This window comes from Mustela putorius, unplaced genomic scaffold (assembly GCF_011764305.1).
Source record: "Mustela putorius furo isolate JIRA1106 unplaced genomic scaffold, ASM1176430v1.1 tig00537339_pilon_pilon_pilon, whole genome shotgun sequence".
In the NCBI taxonomy this organism is placed as follows: domain Eukaryota; kingdom Metazoa; phylum Chordata; class Mammalia; order Carnivora; family Mustelidae; genus Mustela; species Mustela putorius.
In genome coordinates this window covers 225,737-252,650 of record NW_025422461.1, presented here as the reverse complement: position 1 = coordinate 252,650, position 26,914 = coordinate 225,737, and the positions used below count along the sequence as shown (strand labels likewise).

The following is a 26,914-nucleotide window of genomic DNA, read 5'->3' as shown; positions in this document are numbered from 1 at the left end:
CAGTAATCAAAAACCTCCCCAAAAAACAAGAGCCCAGGACCTGATGGATTCCCTGAGGAATTCTACCAAATATTCAAGAAGAAATAATACTTATTCTCCTAAAACTGTTTCAAAAAATAGGAACAGAAGAAAACTTGTAGACTCTATCTATGAAGCCAGCATTACCATGATCCCCAAACCAGGCAAAAACCCCATCAAAAAGGAGAATTTCAGACCAAAATCCCTGATGAATATGCACGCCAAGATTCTCAACAAGATCCTAGCTAATAGGTCCCAACAGTATATTAAAAATATTATCCACCATGACCAGGTGGGATTTGTCCCTGGGATGCAAGGGTGGTTCAACATTCACAAATCAATCAATGTGATAGAACAGATCAATAAGAGAAGAGAGAAGAACCACATGGTCTTCTCAATTGATGCAGAAAAAGCATTTGACAAGATACAGAATCCATTCCTGATTAAAACTATTCAAAGTATAGGGATAGAGGAAACATTGCTCAACTTCATAAAATCTATCTATGAAAAACCCACAGTGAATATCATTCTCAATGGGGAAAAGCTGACAGCCTTCCCTTTGAGATTAGGAACACCGCAAAGATGCCCACTCTCACTGTTGTTATTCAACATAGAAGTAGAAGTCCTAGCAACAGCAATCAGACAATAAAAAGAAATAAAAGTTATTCAAATTGGCAAAGAAGATGTCAAAGTTTCTCTCTTTGCAGATGACATGATATTTTATATGGAAAACCCAAAAGACTCCACCCCCAATCTACTAGAACTCATACAGCAATTCAGTAATGTGGGAGGATACAAAATCAATGCACAGAAATCAGTTACATTCTTATACACTAACAATGAAATTATAAAAAGGGATATTAGAGAATCGATTCCATTTACTATAGGACCAAGAACCATAAGATACCTAGGAATAAACCTAACCAAAGAGGCAAAGAATCTGTACTCAAGGAAGTACAGAACACCCATGAAAGAAATTGAAGAGGACACAAAAATATGGAAAAGCATTCCATGCTCATGGATCAGAAGAAGAAACATTGTTAAAATGTCTATACTGCCTAGAGCAATCTATACTTTCAATGCCATTCCGATCAAAATTCCACCAGCATTTTTCAAAGTGCTGCAAAAAACAATCCTAAAATTTGTATTGGAACCAGAAGAGACCCCAAATTGCTAAGGAAATGTTGAAAAAGAAAAACAAAAGTGGCATCATCGCGTTGCCTGATTTCAAGCTTTACTACAAATCTGTGATCATCAAAACAGCATTGTATTGTCACAAACACAGACACATAGACCAGTGAAACAGAGTCCAGAACCCAGATATGGATCTGCAACTCTATGGTCAAATAATCTTTGATAAAGCAGGAAAAAATATCTAGTGGAAAAAAGACAATGTCTTCAATAAATGGTGCTGGGAAAATTGGACAGCTATGTATAGAAGAATGAAAGTTGACCATTCTCTCAAAACATACACAAAAATAAACTCGAAATGTATGAAAGATCTCAATGTGAGGCAGAAATCTATCAAAATCCTAGAGGAGTACATAAGCAGTAACCTCTTTGACATCAGCCACAGCAATTTCTTTCAAGACTTGCCTCTTGAAAGGAAAGGAAAGGCAAAGGAATAAAAGTGAAAATGAAATTTTGGGACTTCATCAAGATCCGAATCTGCACCGCAAAGGAAACAGTCAACAAAACAAAGAGGCAACCCATGGAATGGGAGGAGATGTTCACAAATGACACTAAAAAGAGCTGTATCCAATATCTATTGACAACTTCTCAAACTCAACACCCAAAAATCAGATAATCACGTCAAAAAATGGGCAGAAGACATGAACAGACACTTCTCCAAAGAAGACATACAAATGGCTATCAGACACATGAAAAAATGTTCATCATCCTTAGCCATAAAAAAGATTCAAATCAAAACCATATTGAGATACCACCATACACCATTTAGAATGGCCAAAATTAAAAAGAGAGAAAACAACAAGTGTTGGAGAGGATGTGGAGGAAGGGGAACCTTCTTTTTTTTTTTTTTTTAAAGATTTTATTTATTCATTTGACAGAGAGAGATCACAAGTAGACAGAGAGGCAGGCAGAGAGAGAGGAAGGGAAGCAAGCTCCCTGCTGAGCAGAGAGCCCTATGTGGAACTTGATCCCAGGACCCTGAGATCATGACCTGAGCTTAACCCACTGAGCCACCCAGGCACCCGAAAGGGGAACCTTCTTAAACTGTTGGTGGGAATGCAAATTGGTGCAGCCACTTTGGAAAACAGTGTGGAAATTCCTTAAGAAATTAAAAATAGAGCTCCCCTATAACCCTGCAATTACACTACTGGGTATTTACCCCAAAGATACAGACGTAGTAAAATGAAGGGCCATCTGTACCCCAATGTTCATAGCAGCAATGGCCACAATTTCCAAACTGGAAGGAGCCAAGATGCCCTTCAACAGACAAATGGATAAAGAAGATACGGTCCATATATACAATGGAGTATTACTCGTCCATCAGAAAGCATGGATATCCAAATTTTGTATCAACATGTACAGGACTAGAGGAGATTATGCTGAGTGAAATAAGTCAAGCAGATAGAATCAATTATCATATGGTTTCACTTACTTGGGGAGCATAAAGAATAACAGAGAGGACATTGGAAGTTGGACAGGAGAATTGAGATGGGGGAAATCAGAGGGGTAAACAAACCATGAGAGACTGTGGACTCTGAGAAACAAACTGAGGATTTTGGAGGAGAGTGGAGTGGGGGATTGGGGGGGCCTGGTGGTGTGTATTAAGGAGAGCATGTATTTTATGGAGTACTGGGTATGTTGGATAAACAATGAATCTTGGAACACTGAAAAAAATTAAATTAAATTAAAAAAGAATTAAAAACCCCAAATAATCTAATTTAAAAATAAGCAAAACGTTTGAATAGACAGTTCTCCAAAGAAGATATATAAATAGCCAATTAGTTTATGAAATGATGCTTAACCTCATAGTCATTATTGAAACTCAAATGAGCATCATGAGAGAGATATCATTTCATATTCACTTAAGATGGGTATAATGGGGGCACCTGGATGACTCAGTGGGTAAACCTCTGCCTTCAGCTCAGGTCATAATCTCAGGGTCCTGGGATCAAGCCTCACATCAGGCTCTCTGCTCAGTGGGGAGCCCGCTTCCCCCTCCCCCGCCCACCTCTCTGCCTACTTGTGATCTCTCTCTGTCAAATAAATAAATAAAATCTTTAAAAAAAATGAGTGTAATAATAAATGGACAATAACAATTGTTAGTAAAGATACAGAGAAATTAGAACCCTCATATGTTGCTTTTGGGGATGTAAAACTTTGAAAAACAGTTTGGCCACTTTGAAAAGCAGTTTGGCAGTTCCCCTAAGCATCATAGATTGAGTTATCAGATGACTCAGCAATTCTGCTCCTAGGTAGATATCCAAGAGAGATGAAAACATATGTCCACACAAGAACTTGTACAACAATGTTCATGGCAGCATTATTCATGATTGCCAAAAGTGGAACCAGCCCAAATGCCCATCAGTTTATGAGTAGATTAAGAAATGTGGTACAGCATTCAGTATAATATCATTCAGTTATAAAAAGGGGTACCTACACATGCTGCAAAATGAATAACCTTGCAAACATTTTGCCCAATGAGAAGTGGCAGGTTCCAAAGACTACATATTGTATGATTCCATTTGTATGAAATGTCCAGAACAGGCAAATCTATAGAGACCATAAACAGATAAGTGGTTGCCAGGGGCCTGAGGGGAAGGGCGATCTGGAATGACTCTAAGGGGTATGGAGTTTCTTTTGAGGGTGATGAAAATGTTCTGGAATTACTGGTGATGGTATACAACCATGTGAATATAATGAAAAACCACTAAATTGTATATTTTAAAATGGTTTATTTCAGGGATGCCTGGGTGGCTCGATGGGTTAAAGCCTCTGCCTTCAGCTTGGGTCATGATCTCAGAGTTCTGAGATGGAACCCCACATCAGGCTCTCTGCTCAGCAGGAAGCCTGCTGTCTCTCTCTCTGCCTGCCCCTCTGCCTACTTGTGATCTCTGTCTGTCAAATAAATAAATAAAATCTTTTAAAAATAGCATGGAGGACAAGGGGAGATGGAGAGGAGAAGGGAGTTGAGGGAAATTGGAAGGGGAGGTGAACAATGAGAGACTATGGACTCTGAAAAATAATCTGAGGGTTTTGAAGGGCGGGGGGGGGGGTGGGAGGTTGGGGGAACCAGGTGGTGGGTATTGGAGAGGGCATGGATTGCATGGAGCACTGGGTGTGGTGCAAAAATAATGAATACTGTTATGCTGAAAAAATAAAAAATTTTAAAAAAAGAAAGGAGCAAGGGGAAAAAAGAGAGAGAGGCAAACCAATAAACAGACCCATAACTCTAAAGAAGGAGCAGATGATCACCTAGGGGAGGGTGGTGGGAAGGTATTAAAGAGGGGATAGGGATTAACAAGTACACTTGTGATGAGTACAAGGTGTTGTATGGAAGTGTTGAATCATCATAATATATATCTTCAACTAGCATTATGTTGTATATTATCTAACTGGAATTAAAATAAAATCTTAAAAACAAAAAAACAAAAAATGGTTTATTTCACAGTATGTGAATTATATCTCTATCAAAAATAATTTTTTAGAAAACATAGGCAAAGTTATACAAAGCAAATATTAAGCTAAATGAAAATAATGTAATAACAATGTGGAAAATTTTTCATTTTAGGGCAAAATGCCAAAGATATTAAATTATCAGAAATAATTTCCTTACACATTGATAAAATATTAAATTCACCAGGAAGATATAGCAGTTGTAAATTTTTATAATTAATCATAAAACCAAGACTGACATAGTTATAAGAAGACAACAATAAATTTTTCATATCAATAAGCAGACAATACCCCAGAAGAATGTAGACCATTTGAGCTAGATTAAGAAACATAACTTAATTCAACTATATACTACACTGAACCCAACTATAAAATGTATATTTTTTCAAGTGCTTACGGAATGTTTACTAAAAGTGACCCTTTGTTTGTCCATAAAGCATATCTAAATAGATTTTGAAGAACTGAAACCACAAGAACTTTGTTCTCTGACAAGAATGCAATCAAACTAGAAATGGCACCAAATTCCTGGAGCCCTCCTACTATGTCAGGCATTAACCCTTTAGTTGTTAAATGGTGATTAGTAGGTCCCAGCTGTCCTGAGTAAAGGGGTGAGGTTTCCAGGACAATGGGGTAAGTGGTGAGGAAATTAAGAAAGCCAGAACAGTGTTTATTTTTGAAATAATCTGGAAATATTTTAAAAATTCTTATGTCCATACAATTATGCATCTGAGGACTATCAGTCCTATTTTTTTAACCACTTCTATTTAGTAGGTAAGTGATAGCATCAAATGCTTATACTCAAAAGCAAGAAAGTCTGAAAATTAATGAGCAGACTATCTAACTCCAGAAGTTAAAAAGAAAAATCAAAAGAAAGTGAAAGAAATAGAATAATGATAAGAAAAAAAATAGTTTAATAGAAAACAAAAACAGAAAAGTAAAAAGCTAAAAGTTGATTATGTCTAAAAGACTTTAAAGAGTGACAAACTTCTGGCAAGACTGATCAAGAGGAAAACGAGAAGATACCAATAAACAATATTAGAACAAAAGAGAGGACATAACTGCAAGTGCAACATTTAAAAATCCGAATATAAGAACTTCAAGCAAATAAATTTGGAAAGTGATATGAGACAGAAAAATTCCTGGAAAACCATAATTTAATTTTAACAAGTAGAAATAGCAGACTAGAATGATTCTATAACAATTTAAAAGATTGCATCAGTTAAAATTTTTCTGATAAAGAAGATAGTAGGTTCAGATGTTTATACTTGAAAGTTGAGCCAGATATTTGAAGAACACATAGTTCCTTGGATAATCTGTCAGAAAATAGAATGAAAGGAAATCATTCCCACTTGATTTTATGCCACTAAAATCAAATAGACATATATGAGAACCATGGAATAATTGGAAACCAAGCTCACTCATGAACAAAATATCAAATTCCTAAATAAAATATTAATGAACTAAATCTAGCAGTTTTTATTTATCCTAGGACTGTGAGATTAGTTTAACACAATAAAAATCTCTAATGTAATTCACATTAGTAAATTAAAATAGAAAATTAACATGTCATCTCAAGAAATAGAGAATACACATTTAATAAAATTCAGAATCTACTCATTTTAAAAAATTCTATTGGTAAACTAAGAATAAACTGGAGCTTCCTTTATTTTTTTAGATTTTATTTACTTATTTGACAAAGAGAGAGATTAAGAAGGAGCAGGGGCAGGCAGAGGGAGACGGAGAAGCAGGCTACCCACTGAGCAGGAAGCAAGATGTGGGGCTTGATCCCAGGACCCTGAGATCATGACCCAAACCTAAGACAGACACTAACCAAATGAGCCACCCAGAAGCCTAGGATTCTTTTAACCTATTAAATGAAATCTACAATAAACTACTGCATTTTACTCAATGGTGAGCCTTTAAAAACATTCCCTTTAAAATTAGTATCAACATAACAATGCACACTGTTAACACTTCTTTTCATCACTGTACTTAAAATGGTGTGTTTGTCCTGGAGATGAGAAGTCCTAGGAGTGCAGTAATATAAGAGAAAAAGATATAAAAATATAAAGATGGGAGGTAAAGAAAGAAAATTGTCATTTACATATAAATTATCAAAATGAATAAGCAAATTGATCAGATTTTCTAATTATAAATGCAATATACAAAAACTACAATTATATTTGTATACATTAGCAATAAACTGCTATAAAATGTAATCTTCTAAATGGGCATAGTTTACAATAGCAACAAGAAATAAAGGAATTTCTTATAATGATGTTCAAGTGCCTTCAAATTATAAAACTTCACTTGAATAACATGAAAAGGCTTTAAATAGATGGAGAGACATGGCGTGTTTAGAGAAGACTCAATGTCACAGAGATTGATCTTAATTTGATCTTAAATTGATCTACAGAGTGAATGCAATTCCAATCAAAATCCCGAAATGCTGTGTGTGTACGTGTGTGTAACTTGAAAAGCTGATTCCAAAATTTATGCAGACAAAAAATTTTACTGCAGTATTGTTCATAACCAAAACCTAGAAACTACGTTAAGTGTTTATCAAAAGTTAGATGGATAGGGGAACCTGGGTGGCTCACTGGGTTAAGCAGCTGCCTTAGGCTCAGGTCATGATCCCAGGGATCTGGGATAGAGTCCTGTATCATGCTCCCTGCTCAGTGGGGAGTCTGCTTCTTCCGTTGCCCCCCTCTACTCATGATTTCTCCCTCTCTCACGCATTCGCATGCTCTCTCTCAAAGAAATAAATAAAATCCTTAAAAGAAAAACAGATGGATAAACAAACCATGAGGTATTCACAAAATGTAGTATTGCGCAGCAAAGAGAACTTAACAATATGCAACTTAACAATATGCAAAAATAATATAGATGGCACACAAAACATTGACTGAGAAAACAAATCTGGATGGACATACACAGCTTTTCAAGCACTTTATACACGTTAATGCATTTAATTCTCAGAACCACATCATTGATTGTGTTCACCTCTTCACCCACCACCCTCTTTGAAACAAGGTTGGTCTAGAAAGGATGCTCCAAGCAAAAGATAATTTAGATCCTTTGGTGGTAAATAGACTCCCCAGCAAGGGAGGTGAGGCAAACACTAAGTTTATAGTGTCTGCAGGCTGACATAATTCAGTCAATCACTAATGAGTAACTGTCTTGTGCACATAGAGCCAAGGCTTGCCTATGGTGAGTAGTAGAGTGGAAGTAGAGCATTAAACGTCTGCTATGTGCCAGGTTCTGAGCTTGATGCTGAGGATACAATGGGCAGAAAGACCACACACTCACCTTCTTGTTTAAATAATAACTAATATTTATGGAGCACTTACTATAAGCTGGACATTCTAAGCATTTTATATATTTTACTCTCTAATCTCCACAACAACACTATTATTCACTTCCTTTTACAGATGAGGAAATGGAAGCACAGGTAGGTAAAGAGACTTGCTCAAAGTCACAGAGGCCGGAGGTGGGAGAGCCGAGATTCAAACCTAGGCAGTCTGGATCCAGACCTCCAAATCACTGAATCATCCCAACAACACAGTGTGAGAAATAGTTATTAGTTCTGTTTTGCATCTGAGGAAAGAGAGGCTCAGAACTAATGTAAGCATATGTTTGTTTTGCACCCTCTATGTGACAGAGACTATATTAGGTGTTTTTTTTTTTTAAAGATTTATTTATTTATTTATTTGACGAGAGAGAGAGATCACAAGTAGGCAGAAAGGCAGGCAGAGAGAGAGAGAGAGAGAGGAATGGAAGCAGGCTCCCTGCTGAGCAGAGAGCCCGACGTGGGACTCGATCCCAGGACCCTGAGATCATGATCTGAGCTGAAGGCAGTGGCTTAACCCACTGAGCCACCCAGGTGCCCCTATATTAGGTGTTTAATGTATATTATTTCTACAACCTGAAAGATAGAGTTCATGGGAATATAAAGGCCCTAATTCTGGAGGACCCAGGTATGCAGAGACTGGTTTGCCTGCTTGCCAACTAAACCCAACAGCCCCTCAGAAAGAATTAAAGTGGTTGACTGTATGGGGGTGGGATGTATTTCTCTGTCTCATCCAAGCTCCTAGATCTCTGGATGAATGAGTGAAACGGCTGGTGGAGAGAAGCAAAGAGAACAGGAGGCTGGTTTTTTTCTGCCTCTTCCTCTTCTTCCTTTATCTACATCTTGCATACTACACACTTTATTTAATATCACACCTTATTTAGTAAATAAATATTTAATATTTATTTAGTATTTTCTAAGCAACTACCTCTCCTCCCACTAGCACTGAGCCTGGGCCCCCTCTAGCATTAGCATAGAGGAACCTTGGTCAGCTGGACCTCAAAATGTCTGTGTCCCACAGTCCACAGTTGACTTAAGTCTGCCCACCTCACAGTTCCTCAGGGCATAATTCTTGGGTTAGAAACACCTTGGTCTACAACCCTCCCCTGTTATCTATGGGAAATGGTATACTTAAGTGTTTTTAAAAAAATGTTACAACTTTTGTTTGCTTCTCCTTTGTCTCTGATTTCTAAAATTGTCAAAGTGAACCCTACACAGCAGGCTGTTCCTGAGAGACTGAGTGTTTTCTCTCTCAAATTCCCAGAGCAGCGAAAGTGTCCATGTGTGCCAAGAAGGCAATGCAGGAGACAGGATACCCAGACCTTCCCAACTCAGACAAGTATAGATTTATTAGAAGAGGCTTGAGAAAAAGGAGGAGCAAAACTGACCAATGGCATGGGACTGTTGTGTATCCAGCACCTGTTCCCTGAGAAATCTTGCCAGCAACCACTACCTTATTTTAGCCAAGCACTATTAGACAGGACTAATTTACAGACACTTCACTGAGGTCACCAAAATAAAACATTCTAGGTTAGCAATGAGCAGTTCCAATCTAGCAATGTCAAATTTCAAGCAAGAAGAATTTCAAAAAAGCTCTGGATAAGAAAGGAAAAAAAGTGCCTAGTCAAAAATCCCATGGATTAAGATTGTCTTCACCTAATCCTCATTCTTTCTCCGTCCTTCATCTCTCTCTTTCTTTCTCTTATTCTTTATCTTTTCTGACATTATCCTTTTGTTGTTCTACAGCTGTTATATTCACCTGCTTATCTAGTCCAACTCTCAGGTTGGGCTTGGGGTAGATGTTGGGAGAGCATGTCTTTGCGGTTCTTCTACACCCACTTTACCACCACCTTGAAGCCCATGAAAGCAAACCACACTTACAGCCCCTCCTCCGCTGTAGCCTGTTGTTGCCACTGCTGTGTGGAATCCAGATCTTCTGCAACCTGGTTTGGGTGAGCTCTCCCATCTCTTGAGACATCTTAGGTGTCACAGCTAATGACACCATTGTCCACAAAGTACTAGGTCTCACTTCCTGTTTTACTAGCTGTTTCTTCTGTTAATGTGGCCAAAGCAGCAGGTGGACAAAGTTGGGACAGGGAGGTGCACTGGACTTATGAGCCCTCTGGCAGCCTGTCTCCAGCCCCCTCTCCTCTTTCCAAGTCCTTGCTTGACTTGCCTGCCTCTGTGCCTGTATGTAACAGTGGGGGCTTGGGTGCAGAGAGAGAGGTTTGGCAGAGGTCAGCAGAGGCCTCTGAACTTCAAGGGCTGTGTACATAGCCGATAAGTTGGAGCCCAGCAGGGAAGGCAGCCAGCAAGACTGGCCAGATATTTTCCTCCAATGAAGACAGGACTAGTAGAACATGCAAATAAAAGACCAAAGATCATGTGCTTATATCCTGTGTGGGGTGGAAAAGGTAAAGGTGATGAAGTCAGGTCTCAGCCACTTTCACAGTTTTGAAATAAAAAAAAAAAATGGGCCCAACTAGAATGTCAGGTTCTAACCCAGAAACAGAGATCCACATCAGAAATTCAAGGTTCTTGAGTACAAACAAAATCCCTAAAAATGCAATGTTTTGAGCTAGCAATCAAAAACCAGAACTGGAAGTGGAAGGCTCATTATCTCACTGCTTCCCCCTACCCAAAATATTATTGCAACTCTTGTCTTTCTGTGAATTCTGCTGCCCTTCCTACCACAGGGCCTCTCCTTCCTAAAATGTGCTGCTTGGGGGCTCTCTTGAGAGAGAGGAGCACCATCTGATCATCTTTATGTTCTCTCCAGCCATGGCTAAGTAAATTAGAGTAAACCTGACACCTTGGGAAGAAAAGTGAATGCAGCCATTTCTGTGAGGAGACATAGTAAGCACTGGACACATGGCTGTCAGCTGCCATTACATGCCCTAGGGAGAAAGGCATCATGATCTGATCCAGAATCTGACTACAGTTCTTCAGGCCAAGCTGTGGAGATGGAGGTTTAGGGTGAAGGCTGCAACAGGCTGAGTGTGGGGAGCAGGGAGCAATGACCTCAAAGTAGGACAAGTCCATAGGCCAGATTCATCCCACCCAGATAAGTCTACTTTACCTTCCCCCATTCCCCTGGGGGGAAGAGCACATGTAATGACACAGTTTACCTGGAATATGTCCAAGTGTACTTTTACTTCATTATTTTGCAACCTTCCCACCCCCTGATGAATCTCCAATGATTGGCTACAAGGAATCTCAACTTTCTTCCATTGAGCTGGGCTACACAGGAACAAGCTCTTGGGTATAGAAATCCCTAATCCCTTTCCTCCAATGCTCCTGGCTACACTTTGCCTTTTAAGAAGCTCCTTAAAAGTTTATTCTTAGTATCCTAGTCTATACAAAGGTTAGATTCCAGTTGTGTACAAATCATTCCAAATCTTCAGTACATTTGGGAGCCTGCCCATCTAAATTAATCTACTGAGACAGCGTGAATCGTGGTGGTTAACAGCAATGGGATGTGGAACCATACTACCTGAGTGGAGTCCCACCTCTTGTCCCATTATGAGATCCTGGGCAGAAAACTTAACTTTACAGTGCCCCAGTTTTTTCATCTGATTAGAGTTTCTACCTACTTTTTAAGATTGTTGAAAACTCAACATGTTAACACATATAAAGCAACCTGGGAAATATTCAAAATACATTAGTCAACACCTATTCCCTTTGTGAATTAAATGATCAATCACCTCTTGGGCTGATCTGAAACTTCTAATGTAATTCTGGGTATACAAGAAACAGTAAGGGGAATTTATAACATATAATAATGGGTTAACATTTATAATCAAGACTCCTGCCAATCAATAAGAAAGATAAATTTATTTTTACTTTTTTGGTTTTGTGATACAGAAGGCCCTAGAAACCATTTCATCCAACCTTTTCTGTTAAGAAAGTGGGGCCTAGAGCGGGGAAGTATTTCCTAAGGTCCTGTGCCCAAACAAGTTCCCAAGTCAGGAGTAGAACACGGGGGACCTCATTTTCCCAGTCAAAGGCTTTGTTGTTGTTGTTGTTAATTGATCAATTTAACTTGCCTAAAGAATGTGGTGTTCCAAATGATCTCAGAACCTTCAGAGTCTGAGAACTAGACCTTGGAAGAGATACAGCTCTTAATTTTAATGAGTCTCCTAATAAGTATTACTCTGCAAATGCTATTTTTTTTTTCCTCAGCATTGGCTTTGCTAGCTATTGAGTTTTTTTTTTTTCTATTTCTGACATTGCAGTATTACATCTTTTGTTACATCTTTAACTGAAGTATAATTAACATGCAGTGTTATAGTAGTTTCAGGTGTACAGTATAATAATTTAGTAAGTCCATGCATTTCTCAGTACTCATCTAGGTAAGTGTACACTTAATCCCCTCTACCTATTCTACACCTCCCCTCATCTGCCTCACCTCTGGCAACTACCAATTTATTTTCTGTATTTAAGACTGTTTTTTGTCTTTTTCTCTTTGTTTGCTTCTTAAATTCCACAAATGAGTGAAATCATATATTTGTTTTTCTCTGACTGATTTACTTATAATACTCTCAAGCTCCATCCATGTCATTGTAAATAGTAAGATCTCATTCTTTTTATGATTTTTACATCTGAGTAGTATTCCATTGTGTGTGTATAAGTATGTATGTGTATGTGTAGAGATTATACTCAGATCCATTCATCTATTGACAGATACCTGGGCTGCTTTCATATCTTAGCTTTGTAAATAAGGCTGCAATAAATATAGGGGTGTATATATCTTTTTTAGTTAGTGTTTTCATTTTCTTTGGGTAAATACCTAGTAGTGAAATTGCTGGATAATATGGTATTTCTATTTTTAATTTTTTGAGAAAACTCCATACTATTTTCCACAGAGGTTCCATCAATTTGCATTCCCACTAACAGTGTAAGATGGTTCCCTTTTTCCCCACATCCTTGCCAACACTTTTTATTTGTGTTTTTTATTTTAGCCATTCTGATAGATATAAGGTAATCTCATTTTGATTTTTTAAAAAGATTTCTTTATTTATTTGACAGACAGAGATCACAAGTAGGCAGAGAGGCAGGCAGAGAGAGAGAGAGAGAGAGAGAGGGAAGCAGGCTCCCCATGGAACAGAGAGCCTGATGTGGGGCTCCATCCCAGGACCCTGGGATCATGACTTGAGCGAAAGGCAGAGGCTTTAACCCACTGAGCCACCCAGGCGCCCCTCATTTTGATTTTCAATGCGAATAATCTTACATGTAAAGTTTCCATTGCCCACAGAGTAACAACATATTCCATATCCTAGTTGCTCCTTACATTCTCACTAGTCTCATAGGGAAACCAAGGTCTAGGCAGGGGAAGTAGCTTGTCCAAGGTAACTGAACCAGTCATATGAACCTCCATCTCTGTTTACAGTTTTGTCCTCATGACCCTGACAAGAGGCAGAAATGTAATTTTAGCAGCAGGAAATCTGAGATAGGAGGCTAGCAGGCTATTGGCAAAGTCTGAAAGGGTAAGCCTGGGGTCCAGGCTTGAAAATTCAAGTTAAAGTTGCCTAGAACTGGAACTAGCTAGCTGGTTGTTTATCGTTGATGTGTTGTTTTGTTTTACTTTGCTTTTGTGGTACGTGGGCTGTCTGGTTTTTGTTTGTTTGTTTGTTTACTCTGTTATCAACTTTGATCCTAGAACCAGGAAAACTAAACAAGCTTTGTGGAAAGTTCTCAGGATGGCTGTTCTAAATCAAGCTCCAACCTAATTCTCTAGCCATGTTTCTTTTTAGACCCCCATGCTTAAACTGTACTGGCTGACTCCGTGAGTTCCCAAACATAACATGACATGTACTTTTTACCTCTGAGCCTTTGCTCCACCTGAATTGCCTTCTCTTTCCTTCCATTCTCAATGAAATCTGACTCACTCCTCAAGAACTGGTTCAATGTTGCCTCTTCTGGGAACTTTTCCCTGTAACCTGGGACAGGCATTATCTTTGGTTCTCATATTGTCTATATGCTTCTATTTATCCGAGCACGTATCCACCAGTTTTTACTGGTATGCTTCCTTACTGGACTGTGAGTTCCTTGAGGATGTGGACTAGACCTCGATGATCTGTGATCAGTGTTTCCGGTGTCCAGCTCAAGTCCTAGCAAAGAGGAGACACTTGCTTAATGAGTAGTTGTACAATCTGTATCTCTCTTTCCTTGATGAGATGAACATATACACAAAGAATCCCCGTTCAGGAAGGTAAACATTATAACTGAGATCTATGCAGGGAATGGGGTGGGCAAACTAACTAGATCTGAAAGTAGAAGGAGGTATCTAGAAAGTTTCTCAACCCTGAATGTGGTAGAATAGAATAAACAAAATACGAAGTCCCCTACCCCGAAAAAGCCCAATTAACTGGTAGCAGAAAAAGAGTTCACTTTCACTCAGTATCAGAGACTCACTCAAGACCAAGATCTGAACCACGAATTCTAAAATGGGGTTAATTATAGGAAGAAAAAGCACACAGTGTGACTTCCTGAGGCCCATAGATCCTAACCATCCTCCAAAGTCAGGGGGTATGTAGGAGAATCCTATTAAACACATTATTAAGACCATACCCATGGGTTACAAAATCACAAATGGGGTATCTCTATTAGTAATTCTTGGGAGTGTGTGGGTATAAATGCATTTGTGAGGGGTAAGAGTATACAGGGGAGATTGGCCACATGCTTATAGTTTATGAGCTGATACATGAGTATTAGGCCTTTTGTGGCAGCAGCTTAGGTACCACTTCCTTTGCAGCCATTGCCCTGGTTCACTATTCCCCCACTATATTCAACCCCATGCCTGGAGCCCAAGGCTCACTACATCCTAGTCCTAAGAGTGGCTCTCTACAGACCATAGTCACTGGGAGAAGAGCTGGAGGCCTGTGGGTGGTATTACCCATGGAGGCGATAGAAAAATACCAGGACCACTAATCTCAGACAGAGCATGGAAAACCTGAAACATCTCCAGAAATTTGGTTCCTGTTCTCCTACAGGAGACAAAACTCTGAAGGAGGTAGGCCAGGGACTTCAATTTCCATTTCAGTAAGGAGGTTATTGAAGCCCAGAGAAGGTGAACGCCTTGTTCAAAGTGCCACAGCAAACCAGACCTACTTTATACACCATGGCGAGATATAATTCCTACCATCCAGATCACTCAAAACTGGAATAGATCGAAATAGAGAGACTTCTAAGGTGCTAAGGAAATTCCCTTTGGGTCAGTGTCCCACAAAGACAGGTTGGGATGGATGAGAGATAGATAGATGATAGATAGATAGATAGATAGATAGATAATTAGATATAGATATTGTCTTTCCCCCAATTCTCCCATACCCTTTAAGGCACACTTCAAGTAACCCTATATAAAGAAAAATTACCAGAGAGCCTAAAGAATGGATTTGGATTTGTGTACCTCTATCTATTTCCCCTTCTGTCTCACATACCTGTTCTCCTAGAGGTTTTTTCTTCCATCACTAATTATCCAACACACAGCTTTCTTGCATTTAGACCTTCAAAGCAGGTACAGAGATGGCATCAAAGAGGGAGTCTGGAGGCGTTGGTTGGTTCCTTGAAAAGGCTGTGGAAGTACCCTTGATAAGAGGTATATGCGCGCACTCTGTTGAAATACCAGCTGTGTTAGTTGTCAAGGAAGTTCCTGAGCCATCCAGAGCCTTTTTTCATCAGGCCAACCATGTGTTAACCTTGCCCCAAAGGTCAGAACTAATATTAACAAGCAACTGCAGAATGAGGAAATTAAAACCAGCAATGTAGACAGGCAAGATCTGGATTTCCTCGGGGCTGAGCTGCAGGTTGGTCTTCAGTGTAAATGGGCACGCTCTCTTACTAGACAGTGATTTGGCAATATGAAGCAAGAGCAATAAAAATGTTAATTTCCTTTGTCCTAGTTATCCCACTCCTGGGACTCAATCCTGAGCCAATAACCACCAAAGCATGAAAAACCAAAATTTTTACTTTGATTGTAGAGCTATTTAGCTTGATGGCAACAACTGGAAGGTAACCTTAAGTCTTCTTGGAGGAAAAGCAGCTCTTTGCACCTTTTACGCAGACATTGAGGATGATGGCTCTAAGGCTATGGAATTCTGGGGAAAAAATTATGCTTGCAGTTTGGAGTGAGAAACCTAAGAATGCAAAGCCATGCTTTTCCTTGGACATTAGGCATGTCTATTATTCCTATTTTTGTGTTGTCAAAAACAAGTCACTAATCTGTTGCTTTTGCATTTGCCCTGTGTTTGCTTATTCCCTTAGAAAATAGTTATCGACTCCTAATATATGTTGTGCCCTAGATTAGAGGATGGGGCTAACAAGATAAAATCAGGTATGGTCATTGCTCTATGGAGCACCTGGGTGGTTCAGTCCGGTAAGTGTCTGCCTTCCCTAAGGTTATGATCAAGTCCCACACTGGGCTTCCTGCCCAGCTGGGAGTCCACTTCTCCCTCTCCCTCTGCAGCGCCCTCTGCTGCTCCCCTGCTTGTGTGCACTCTCTCTCCCTCATAATTTTTTTTTAAAAGACATGGTAATTGCTCTCAAGTTGCTGGCAGTTGTGTGACAAAAACAGAAATCAATGGTAGCTGTGCATTCAGATAAGTGCTGTGGCAGAATGGACCAGAGGGTGCTGTGGGGACCCAGAGGAAAAAATCTAACTGGGGAGGTGTGTGGGTGTTAGGAAAAACTTATTCAGGAAAGTATTCCTTGGGCTGATTAAGATAGGCTTTGAATTCTGGCTCTACCACTTCTGTGCGACTGGGGTGAATTCACTCATTTTGTCATATTTAGCTTTAATACCCCTTACAGGGTTGTCCAGAGAATGAAACAAATAATGCATATGGAAAAGCCATGGGGTACATTGGGAGACAGTGCTGCTCTGGAGCTTGGGTAGCCCACTTAAATACCCTGGGCCTCGCTTTTACTCATCTGAGAAATGGAGCCACGAAAAAGTTATGTTGGGCCATGTCCTTAGGAATGTTAAGAGGCCCAAGACAAATAATGGCTATAGGGTGGGCATGAGACAGCTTCCTCTCTTCTCCTCCCCTTGCTCTATAAAACCAGGAGCCTTCTCCTAAGTCTAATTCCACTGGAGCACTTCTTACTGCTCCCTCTAGCTGCACAGTTCCCTTCCAGCTTCCCCTCTCCCACACAAGCACTGTTACAGCGATTACTCCCAGGATGCCAGAGGCGCACTTGGAGGTAAGGTCAGTTGCACTGGGGGCGGGGCTTCGGTTGCCGCGCGGTTTCGTATAAGGTTCTGCGGCTTAAAAAGTGGCGAAGCCCTATCTGGAAGTAATTGGAAGCACAACGGGCTCCCGTGAGCCGCACGTAAAGGCAGACAGACTCTGACGCTTGGGCCACTTTGAGCGGGAGGAGGAGGGGCCTAGGTGAAGGACTTTCTCTTGCATTCGTTCCTCCTAGGCGTCTGCACCACCCCATCAAGTTCCGCTTCTCCCGCCAATGAGAACTGGGGGGATCGAAGCCCCGCCCCACTTGCGCCAAGAGCTTTGTGGCGCGCAGGAGAACGCATGCGCTAATGCATGCGGAAGGCGGGATTTGACCAACTCGGGAGTGGGTGGGGTGTCCAGCCATCCTGTGTCCCCTGGGTTGGGCGCTGACTGTGAGGTGTTGCAGTTCGCTGTTGAGATGTTGCGGGTGGTGAGCTGGAACATCAATGGGATCCGGAGCCCCCTGCAAGGGATGGTATACGAGGAGCCCAGCAACTGTGCCGCCATGGCCGTGGGGCGCATTTTGGACAAGCTGGATGCCGACATCGTCTGCCTTCAGGAGACCAAAGTGACCAGTGAGCGCTCAAAAATCCAGGATCCCTATCATACTTTATCTTTTACACTAACTTTTGTCCCCTACTTAATCTCATTTTACTTCACCATTTCTCTATCCGTAGAGTCCTCCTCTTAGTCCCAGTTCAGAATCCTGATCTCCTCCCCCTAAACCCCTATTTCTCACTACAGCTTGATGTCTTAATTCCTGCTTCATCTCCTGTCGTCAGCAGAGCTTTAATTCCCTAACCCGTGCAACCTTCATCCTGGCACAGATCCCTTAATTCCTACTCATTCTCCTGCCCCTGCTCAGTACCCCGGATTTCCTCCTCGTCACACACTGTCCAGCTTCAACTCCCAAATTAGATTCCCCAATTCTCTTTCGCTGCCTCGAGCTCAGATCCTTTAATTCCCACCCCATCTTTGACCCCAGCTCAGACTCTCTGATTTCTTCCTTTTTACTTCACCATCTCGGATCCTCAGGTCTCCCCTCAGATCCCCTAGAGCTCTACCACCATTTCTCCTTCCCAGCCTCAGAACCTCTTATCATTTCTATCTCATGTCCCACACAGAGATTAGATCCCCTGATTGTCTCTCTCCCACCCTAGCTCAACAACCCCCATTCCTTTCCTCTCTCTTACACCCCCCTCTAAGACCCTCTAACAACTTTTTCTCCATCCCCAGTTTAGATCCTCTAATTACCTCCCTCTCCTACCTCATATCCCCAGCTCGGATTCCCAGTTTTCTCTCCCATATTCCATTTCCCACCTCCAGCTCCCTCCTTTCACCTAATCACTAGCTTCCTCCCACCTAATTTCCCTCCTCCCATTCCATAGCCTTCCTCCTTCTTATTCTTATATCAATTCCCTCTCTAGTCCCCACCTTTCTAGTTCCTCCTCTAATCACTGATACTTCCTTTCCCTCCCAACTCTGGCTCTGATGTGTGCAATGAATTCCAGACCTTTGTGTCTGGGGCCCTACCTTTATCTTTGACACAATCTTACATTTTTTTTTGTAGGGGATGTGCTGAGAGAGCCTCTGGCTATCATTGAGGGCTATAACTCCTATTTCAGCTTCAGCCGCAACCGCAGTGGCTATTCTGGTAAATGGGGCTTTCTGGGAACTGTAAATTAGTGATGGCGGCAGGTTGGGGGTGAAAGGGTTTCTAGTATTGAATAAGGTAATAAGAAACTCAGGTTTTTACTTTTAAATTTCTTTTGAAGTTACAAAGCTGCTTTTAATACTTTGGGGTGAGTCCCACAGGAATAAAAAAACACTGGGAAAGGGTACCCCCACGGCTCCCAGGATGGCCCAGGGGTAGAGAGGCTACCTGAGGGGAAGGAAGCACAAAAGGGATCCACTGCAGACTTAGGGCAAAAGGAATGCCATTGGTGCTGGGACCTGTGAGCACTACAGGAGAAAACATGAGCGTGGTGGGCCTGGCTCCAGATACACAGGGGAGGCCTAGAGGCTTAGATATGAGGCTTAAAGCTACTTGGGTTCCTCCTTCTTGTTTGCCTTTTTCTGCTTCTGCTGAACGATCTCTTATTCCCTCTGCTTGCACATATCAGCAGAAAGCCTGTCACCTTGGTACTTCCCCTTAAACTAGTAGCTCTGCTTTTTCATATTCTTCTGGCGGTTGAGCTAACACTGGTTACCATGGGTCATGGCGACCGCAGGAGCTCTGGCCTACCTCTGTTGCATCCCCTCACTCTGTCTGATGTTGCAGGCCCCCAGGCTTTTAGTCCACAGAACTAAAAGTCACATAAAGCTATGTGAAGGATAGTTTTTATGTGTAAAATTATCCTATTTGACTTGGAAAGCACAGTCAGTCATGTGGTAGTTAATTGTATGAGCTCTGGAGCCAGACTGCCAGGGTTTGAATCCTACCTCACTTCCTTGCTGTGTACCCTCTGGCAAGTTAATCAGCATTTTTATGCATCAAGTTTCTCAGCTGAGAAATGGAGATAATGCTTACCTCCTACAGCTAGTACAGGCATACCTTGTTTTGTAATTATGTGTATGTTTATATATAGATATACATATAAACTTAAATGTAAATAAGTATGTAACAAATATATGAATTTATATATCTATATGTGTTAAGCACTTTATTATGTTTTACAGATATTGCATATTTTATAAATTGAAGGGTTTTATGGCAACCCTGTATTGCAGATGTTTTGACACCATTTTTCCTGCAACATTTGCTCACTTCATGTTTCTTTGTCACTTTTTGGTAATTCTTACAATATTTTAAACTTTTTTTTATCATATTTGTTATGGTGATCTGTGATCAGTGCTTGCAACTTCCTGAAAGCTCAGATGACAGCATTTTTTAGCAATAAAATGTTTTTTAATTAAGGCATACACATTTTTTAGACATAATGTTATTGCACATTTAATAGACTACAGTGCAGTAACAACATAACTTCTATTTTCCCTGGGAAACCAAAATATTCATTTGACTTGCTTTATTACAATACTTGTTTTTTTGGTGTTCTGGAACTGAACTTGCAATATACTGAGGTATGCCTGTATAAGGATTAAACAGATTAGTCCATGTGATGATAATAATAGCTAACACTTTTTGAGCACTTACCACGTGTTCATGTAAGACACTTAGACTAGTAGCTATTATTGTTCTGTGGCTTTTTAATTTTTTAAGACTTTATTTATTTGACAGAGAGAGGGAACACAAGCAGGGGGAGCAGCAGCAGGAGCAGGGAGCCGGATTCGGGGCTCCATCCCAGAACCCTGGGATCATGACCTGAGCGGAAGGCAGATGCTTAACTGATTGAACCATCCACGTGCCCCCCTGTGGCTTTTTTAGATGAAGGAACTGACATTCCAGGATTTGAGTAGAATTGCCTCAGTCTATCGGGAGCCATCCATGGCCCTGGAGTTGAGAGAGTTGCCACACTAGATGAAGATGATTTGGGGGACCTATGTGGGGGCAATAAGCTATGTAATAGGCTATTGGCTTCTAGGCACATTCAGAGTATCCTATCTTCCTCCAGGTGTAGCCACATTCTGTAAGGACAGCGCTACCCCCATGGCTGCTGAAGAAGGCCTGAGTGGCCTACTTGCCACTCATGTTGGGGACGTGGGTTGCTATGGAAACATGGATGAATTCACCCAAGAGGAGCTTCGGGCTCTGGATAGTGAGGGCCGGGCCCTCCTCACACAACACAAGATCCGGTAAGAGCCCACATCCCCCTGTCACTGAGCACTGTTGCTTCTACTGTTAGTATGGTGATTCTGAAGCTCACCTTAACAAACATATATTCATCATGGAAAATGTCCCACATTTGCCTTTCTTGGACTCTAGTTCTGGCTGGGTTACTCACTGTGTGACCTTGGGCAAATCATGTTCCCCTGTGAGGTTTGAGTTCCCCATCTCTACAAAGGGGAACTGGCTGGGAGGTTCAGCTCTCTTATTACCACAGGCACATCAAATGCAACTTAGCAGCTCATTGCCCCAAGTTGCTGTCTTTCTGGATGTCCTGTTGTGAATGGAAGCACCATCACCTGGTTTACCTGGATGTTATCCTAGTGCCCCCTCCCTGCCTTACCTGTAGTCAGTCCCCAAGTCCTGTGCATGCCAGTACATTCATGTCTTTCTGTCCCCTTCTTCACATCCATCCTACAGGCAACATTAAGTGGAAGCCACGTGGTGTGGGGGGAAAGGAGGCTTGGAAATGACTTTTTCTTGTGTTTTGGGGGGTGGTCTCTTCTCAGCACATGGGAAGGGAAAGAGAAGACCTTGACCCTAATCAACGTGTACTGTCCCCATGCGGATGCTGGGAAACCTGAGCGGCTGTCCTTTAAAATGCGCTTTTATCGCTTGCTGCAGATCAGAGCTGAAGCCCTCCTGGCATCTGGCAGGTATTGTAAGCCTGAGTACTTTAGCTTGTTCTAGGTGCCCAACCCATTTAGGTGTCAAGCTCTATTGGAAGGATATGGGATCTTTGTCTTTTGAGTTCCTTTATAGCCTTGTTGGAGATATCAGCATGCCTACCTGAATGGGCTCTGCACTGTATGAGCTGTGAGGACAGGTAAAGTGATATAGATATGGGTTTTGTACTTAGATACCTCTAAACACCTTTCCTGGCTCCTTTTACTCACGATGAGTCCCGAGGTTAGTTCTGCTTTATTTTCTTTTGTTAAGTGAGTGTATGAATCCCCACTACAGAGTAGTTTTAAGGATGAAATGAGATGAAGAAGCTAAAGTGCCCAGGAGCAAATGAAAAGTCTTGTCTGAGGGAAGGACAGGAAAGTGAGGGTGGGTTAGAGTAATCAAGGGATACTTCCTAAGAGAAGTACCTGGCCTCAACTTTGCAGGAGTAGAAAGAAACCATTAGGTAGAGATAAGTGAGATGGTCATGTCATATAGGGAATGATGTCATCTTTGGAGATCAGGATTGGATTGGTCAGGTATAAAACTTAGCAATATTATGGTAAGATTGGAGCTGTGCATTGCTTTGGGCTCCCACTTTGGCCTTAAAATGTGAGGAGGGGTTGATCTGAGTTCTTGGGCCTAGAGGACAGTAGATGGGCCAGGACTAATGCTTCCCTTGCTTGAGTGTCTAGTTGATAATCCCATGTCATGTTTTTTAGCCATGTGATCATTCTGGGTGACCTGAATACAGCCCACCGCCCCATTGACCACTGGGATGCAGTCAACGTGGTAAGGCTCTTCTAGGCCCCTTTCCTCACTTCCGACTGTAGTTCTGTTTAGCCAGCCAACCAATGCTAGATTTTGGGTCCAAGGGTAGCTGCCTTCGTGGAAAAGCAGAGCTTAGTTTGAAATAACTTCTCAAAGCACTGAAGATTGTTCATTCACACAGGAAACATTACTGTCTTGCCCTTGACTTGGTCATGAGCCATGTGCTGAGGACTCAGTTACCAGTCAGTTCTGGCTCTTGTCCCCTCAGAGGTTTCAGCATGGTGGGGGGGCGGTGGACTTACAACCAGCCAATTATAGAAAGATATCTTCAGAGCTGAAGCAGAGATGGCAGTCTAGGGGAGCCTGGAGAAATGGGATTCCTGGGCCAGTCTAGACATTAGGGAGGCATCTGAAAGTAGTTTAATTTTTTTAAATTAACATATAATGTATTGTTTTTTTCAGGGATACAGGTCTGTGATTCATCAGTCTTACACAATTCACAGCACTCACCATAGCACATACCCTCCCCAATGTCCATCACCCAGCCACCCCATCCTACGCAACCCCCTCCCCTCCAGCAACACTTAGTTTGTTTCCTGAGATTAAGAGTCTCTTATGGTTTGTCTCCCTCTCTGGTTTCATCTTGTTTATGAAAATGGTTGAATTTTAAAAGATGAGTAAAACAGAGCTTTGGGGTGGGGGAAGCAAAGCATTCTAGCTTAAGCAAAGGCTGCAAGGTGAGAATTTGCTTGGTATGCATGGTGAACTGCAAGTACCATTCTTGTTAGGGGTTGACAGGAGAAGGGAAGTGAGTGGCAGGAGATGGGGTGGGAAAGTCCTTTGGGGGCCAGATTTTGAGGTCCTTGAATTCCACATTGCCTTGATCATTTCCCTAATACACTGTTTCCTGCTCGTGAACTTTAAATACTTCCCTGTTACCTCTGCAATACAGAGAAAACATCTAGGCCTGGCATCGAAGGCTTTTTAATCTCCATTTCCATCTTCAGTACCCCTACATACTTTGTCCACTCCAGCTAGGTTATCTCCTCTCAGCCCATTGAAAAAGTTATTTTCATTTTTATTTTTCTCACTGTACCCTCTCTTTTGTTGTTGTTGCTGTTGTATGAATCTTTCATCTTTGAGTCCCTCTAGGCCAGTGGTTCTCATTCCCTGACAGCACATTAGAGCAAGGAGCTTTTATAAGAATGTTAATACCTTGGTGCCCCCCTAGGGATGCCTGGGTGGCTCAGTTGGTTAAGCGGCTGCCTTCAGCTTGGGTCATGATTCCAAGGTCCTAGGATCAAGTCCCACATTGGGCTCCTTGCACTGGAGAGCCTACTTATCCCTCTCCCTCTGTCCCGTTCATGTGCACGTGCTCTCTCTCCACCCCCCGTGTCAAATAAATAAATAAAATATTTTTCAAAAATACCTTGGTGCCACCCTAGACCAATTAAATTAGAATCTGTTGGTTGTGGGGCCAGGGTAGCAGTATGTTTTACAAGGTTCCAGATTGATTTTCTTGTACAGTCAGGCTTCAGAACTACTGCCCTAGAATCTACAAACCGGTTCTCAGCTTGTTCACGAGGGGAGCGATCAGTAACTTAGGCTGGTATAGTCTAACTCAGCATTGGGCTTAGCTCAGAGAAGGGGCTGTAGGAAGAGTCTTTTGATTAACTTAGAGAAGAGCTACATAAACAGATGTGGCTCCAAGTAAGGAAAGTGAACAGAAATGAGATAATGAAAGAATGGTGGTGGTAGTGTGACAGGGAAGAGAGTGTACATTACAAAGTACAAGCCTTCAGTCCCTGCCTACCTTATTTCTCATCGGGCATTAACTCAGTCTGTTCTTTCTCCTTCCTGCAATAGTGTCATATAACTTTATGCCTTTTCTTCCTCATTCAGAACTATCATAGATCTCTCAAGTGCACCTCTTACGTTCTTCCTGCCAGGAAAAGACTAATAGTATCAGATCACATGACAAACACAGTCTTTTCAAAATAGCAAAATATGTCCACTTCCCAAAAGCCTGGCTTTTCTAGTCTTCATCTCCCTAAATAACACTATCATCTCCTTGGCTACTCCATCGAGAAGCCTGGGAATTGTGTTAATATTGTCTTTCTTCTCTACAGTACCCACAATCAATGGGTACTGTTGATTTTAGTTCAAAATCATCTCTTAATTTCGTTTTTATTTGTCTCCTCTGGCTCTACCCTAGTCTAAGTGATTATCATCTCTTGCTTATATAGACTATGATAGTTATCTCCTGCTGGTCTGCTGGTCCCCAGTCTGGTCTCCCTTTGTCTTTTGAGTTCATGCTTCCTCTCTCCACAGGCCCATTACAGAGGTTGCAATCACAATTTATAACACCCTCTGCCTGGGTTGCTCCTGCTCAGCCTTAACTTTCCAGCTCCAGATCACTTTCTGAAAGGAAGCCTCATTGATCCCTTGGACGAGCTCAGGTTCCCACTTTGTCTCTAGTACCATGCCTGGCACATAGTCAGTGTTGTTTAAACGTTTTTTTCATTGAGTGAATGGGTGGGCCAGATGGATAGGATGGATGGATAAGCCAAAGGAAGTAATTAGGTATGGATTTCTGGAACTCCTCAGCTAAGGAGTTTGTGGGGGAGAGAGGAGATGGTCTGTGAGGCCTTTGACACCCACAAAATAAGCCAGATAGTTCTAGAGGGTTTAAATGAAAAGGTAGCAGTTTTCTTACCTCCTAATCCCAGTCCTACTTCCGAGAGATAACCACCTTTAACTTCCTGCTTTCCATCCTTTTGGTGAGCAGTTCTGAGAATTGCTTTGATTAAGCAAACAACAAGCTTTCAGATTTAACATTTAATCCCAGCTCTGCCAGTTGTGGGCCATGTGACCCTGAGTAATAATCTTTTTTGGGACACTCACATTTTCTTATCTTAAAAATGAAGCAGTTAGTCTAAGTCTCTTCCAGTTTTAGGCATCTAGTTTTGCCTCTGTCTCATCCCTCTCCTTCTTCCCCAGGAATGCTTTGAAGAGGACCCAGGGCGCAAGTGGATGGATGGCTTGCTCAGTAACCTAGGATGCCAGGCTGGGTCCCCTATACGGCCCTTCATTGACAGCTACCGCTGCTTCCAGCCAAAGCAGGAGGGTGCATTCACCTGCTGGTCTGCAGTCAGTGGGGCCCGCCACCTGAATTATGGCTCCCGGCTTGACTATGTGCTGGGGGACCGGACCCTGGTAATAGACACCTTCCAGGACTCCTTCCGGCTGCCTGAGGTGATGGGCTCTGATCATTGTCCCGTGGGTGCAGTCTTGAGTGTGTCCTCTGTGCCAGCAAAACAGTGCCCACCTCTATGCACCCGCTTCCTCCCCGAGTTTGCAGGTACCCAGCTCAAGATTCTTCGCTTCCTAGTTCATCTCAAACAAGATCCTGTGTTCAAGCAATCAACACTGCGACTCAGCAAACAAACCCGGATACAGATGCACCAAAACAAAGCCTGTGTGCGTTCAACCAGGCCTCGGCCAAGTAAGGCTGACCCCAGCAGAGGCCAGAAAAACCTGACAAGCTACTTCCAGCCATCTTCTAATTGTCCCCAAGCTTCTCCTATCTCGGAGCTGCGTAGTGTGGTTGCCCTCATGACCCCAAAGACTCCAGAAGAGGAGGTGATGACAAAAGTGGTGGAGGGGCCAGCCAGTGCTTCAGAGGCCAAGGATGAAAAGGAGGTACGGACTTCTTTTTGGAAGTCTGTGCTGCGGGGGCCCTTGCCCATGCCCCTGTGTGGGGGTCACAGGGAGCCATGTGTGATGCGAACCGTGAAGAAGCCAGGACCCAATCTGGGCCGCCACTTCTATATGTGTGCCAGGCCCCAGGGTCCTCCCACTGACCCTTCCTCCCGCTGCAACTTCTTCCTCTGGAGCAGGCCCAGCTGAACCAACCCAAAGTACAGATGTCTGGCATGGTCAACCCTGTACATAATCTGAAGCTAGCTCCCTTCTAAGCTGCCTCTTTCTTCCCCAAGGACGTCTCCTCCTCTTCCACTTTCCTGACGAACCTTTTTCCTCTTCCTCTTCAAGCCCTCTCTGATTCTTTTTCCTGCCTGGCTCCTCCTCATTGGTGAGCTTCTTATTCCTTAATGCTGTGACCCAGTTCCCCACTCCACTTCCTACCTTCCTGTCAGAAGTGCACAGGAACAAGTTACCCCAGGAAGTTGGTTTTAAACCCTTCTCTTTCTTGCTGAGAAATATATCTGTGCCTGAATAAAGTCTGTATTTTTGTTTTAGTACATAATGTCATGTAGACATTTTGGATGTGCTTCATGAAGTTGAGTCAGACATTACCTCAACACTAGGTTTAACAGCTGCCTGTAGCCTGATAATACAACTTCTAGGAAGGGGGGAAGAAGGAGGAGTGGTACTACCATAAACGTGCTCTGTAGAGTTGTAAAGATTCCCTACACGGCTGAGGTTAGATCA

General features: G+C 42.0%; 2 protein-coding genes and 1 pseudogene across 5 annotated transcripts in view; 1 reads left to right on the top strand and 2 right to left on the bottom strand.

Moving 5' to 3' along the window:
* The window catches only part of PFKFB1 (6-phosphofructo-2-kinase/fructose-2,6-biphosphatase 1), a 124,449-nt gene extending 108,725 nt beyond the window's left edge, over positions 1 to 15,724 (bottom strand). The window contains exon 1 of one of the 4 annotated variants that reach the window (XM_004782133.3): positions 15,451 to 15,724. In XM_004782133.3, the coding sequence (XP_004782190.1) occupies positions 15,451 to 15,478 (28 nt within the window). In that variant the 5' untranslated portion in view covers positions 15,479 to 15,724. Of the gene's footprint in view, positions 1 to 9,892; positions 10,264 to 15,450 lie in introns of those variants that run through there. The other 3 variants (XM_004782134.3, XM_004782131.3, XM_004782130.3) reach the window with 3 other exon arrangements.
* A 1,813-nt stretch (positions 15,725 to 17,537) lies between these two features.
* On the top strand, positions 17,538 to 26,724 carry APEX2 (apurinic/apyrimidinic endodeoxyribonuclease 2). The gene is made up of 6 exons (XM_004782135.3): positions 17,538 to 17,816; positions 18,812 to 18,895; positions 20,814 to 20,994; positions 21,535 to 21,681; positions 22,414 to 22,483; positions 25,463 to 26,724. The coding sequence occupies exons 1-6, from the start codon at positions 17,660 to 17,662 to the stop codon at positions 26,369 to 26,371; spliced, it is 1,548 nt and encodes a 515-aa protein (XP_004782192.2). The 5' UTR covers positions 17,538 to 17,659; the 3' UTR covers positions 26,372 to 26,724.
* Positions 19,209 to 19,461, bottom strand: LOC123390383 (annotated as a pseudogene).
* Positions 26,725 to 26,914: the final 190 nt, after the last annotated feature.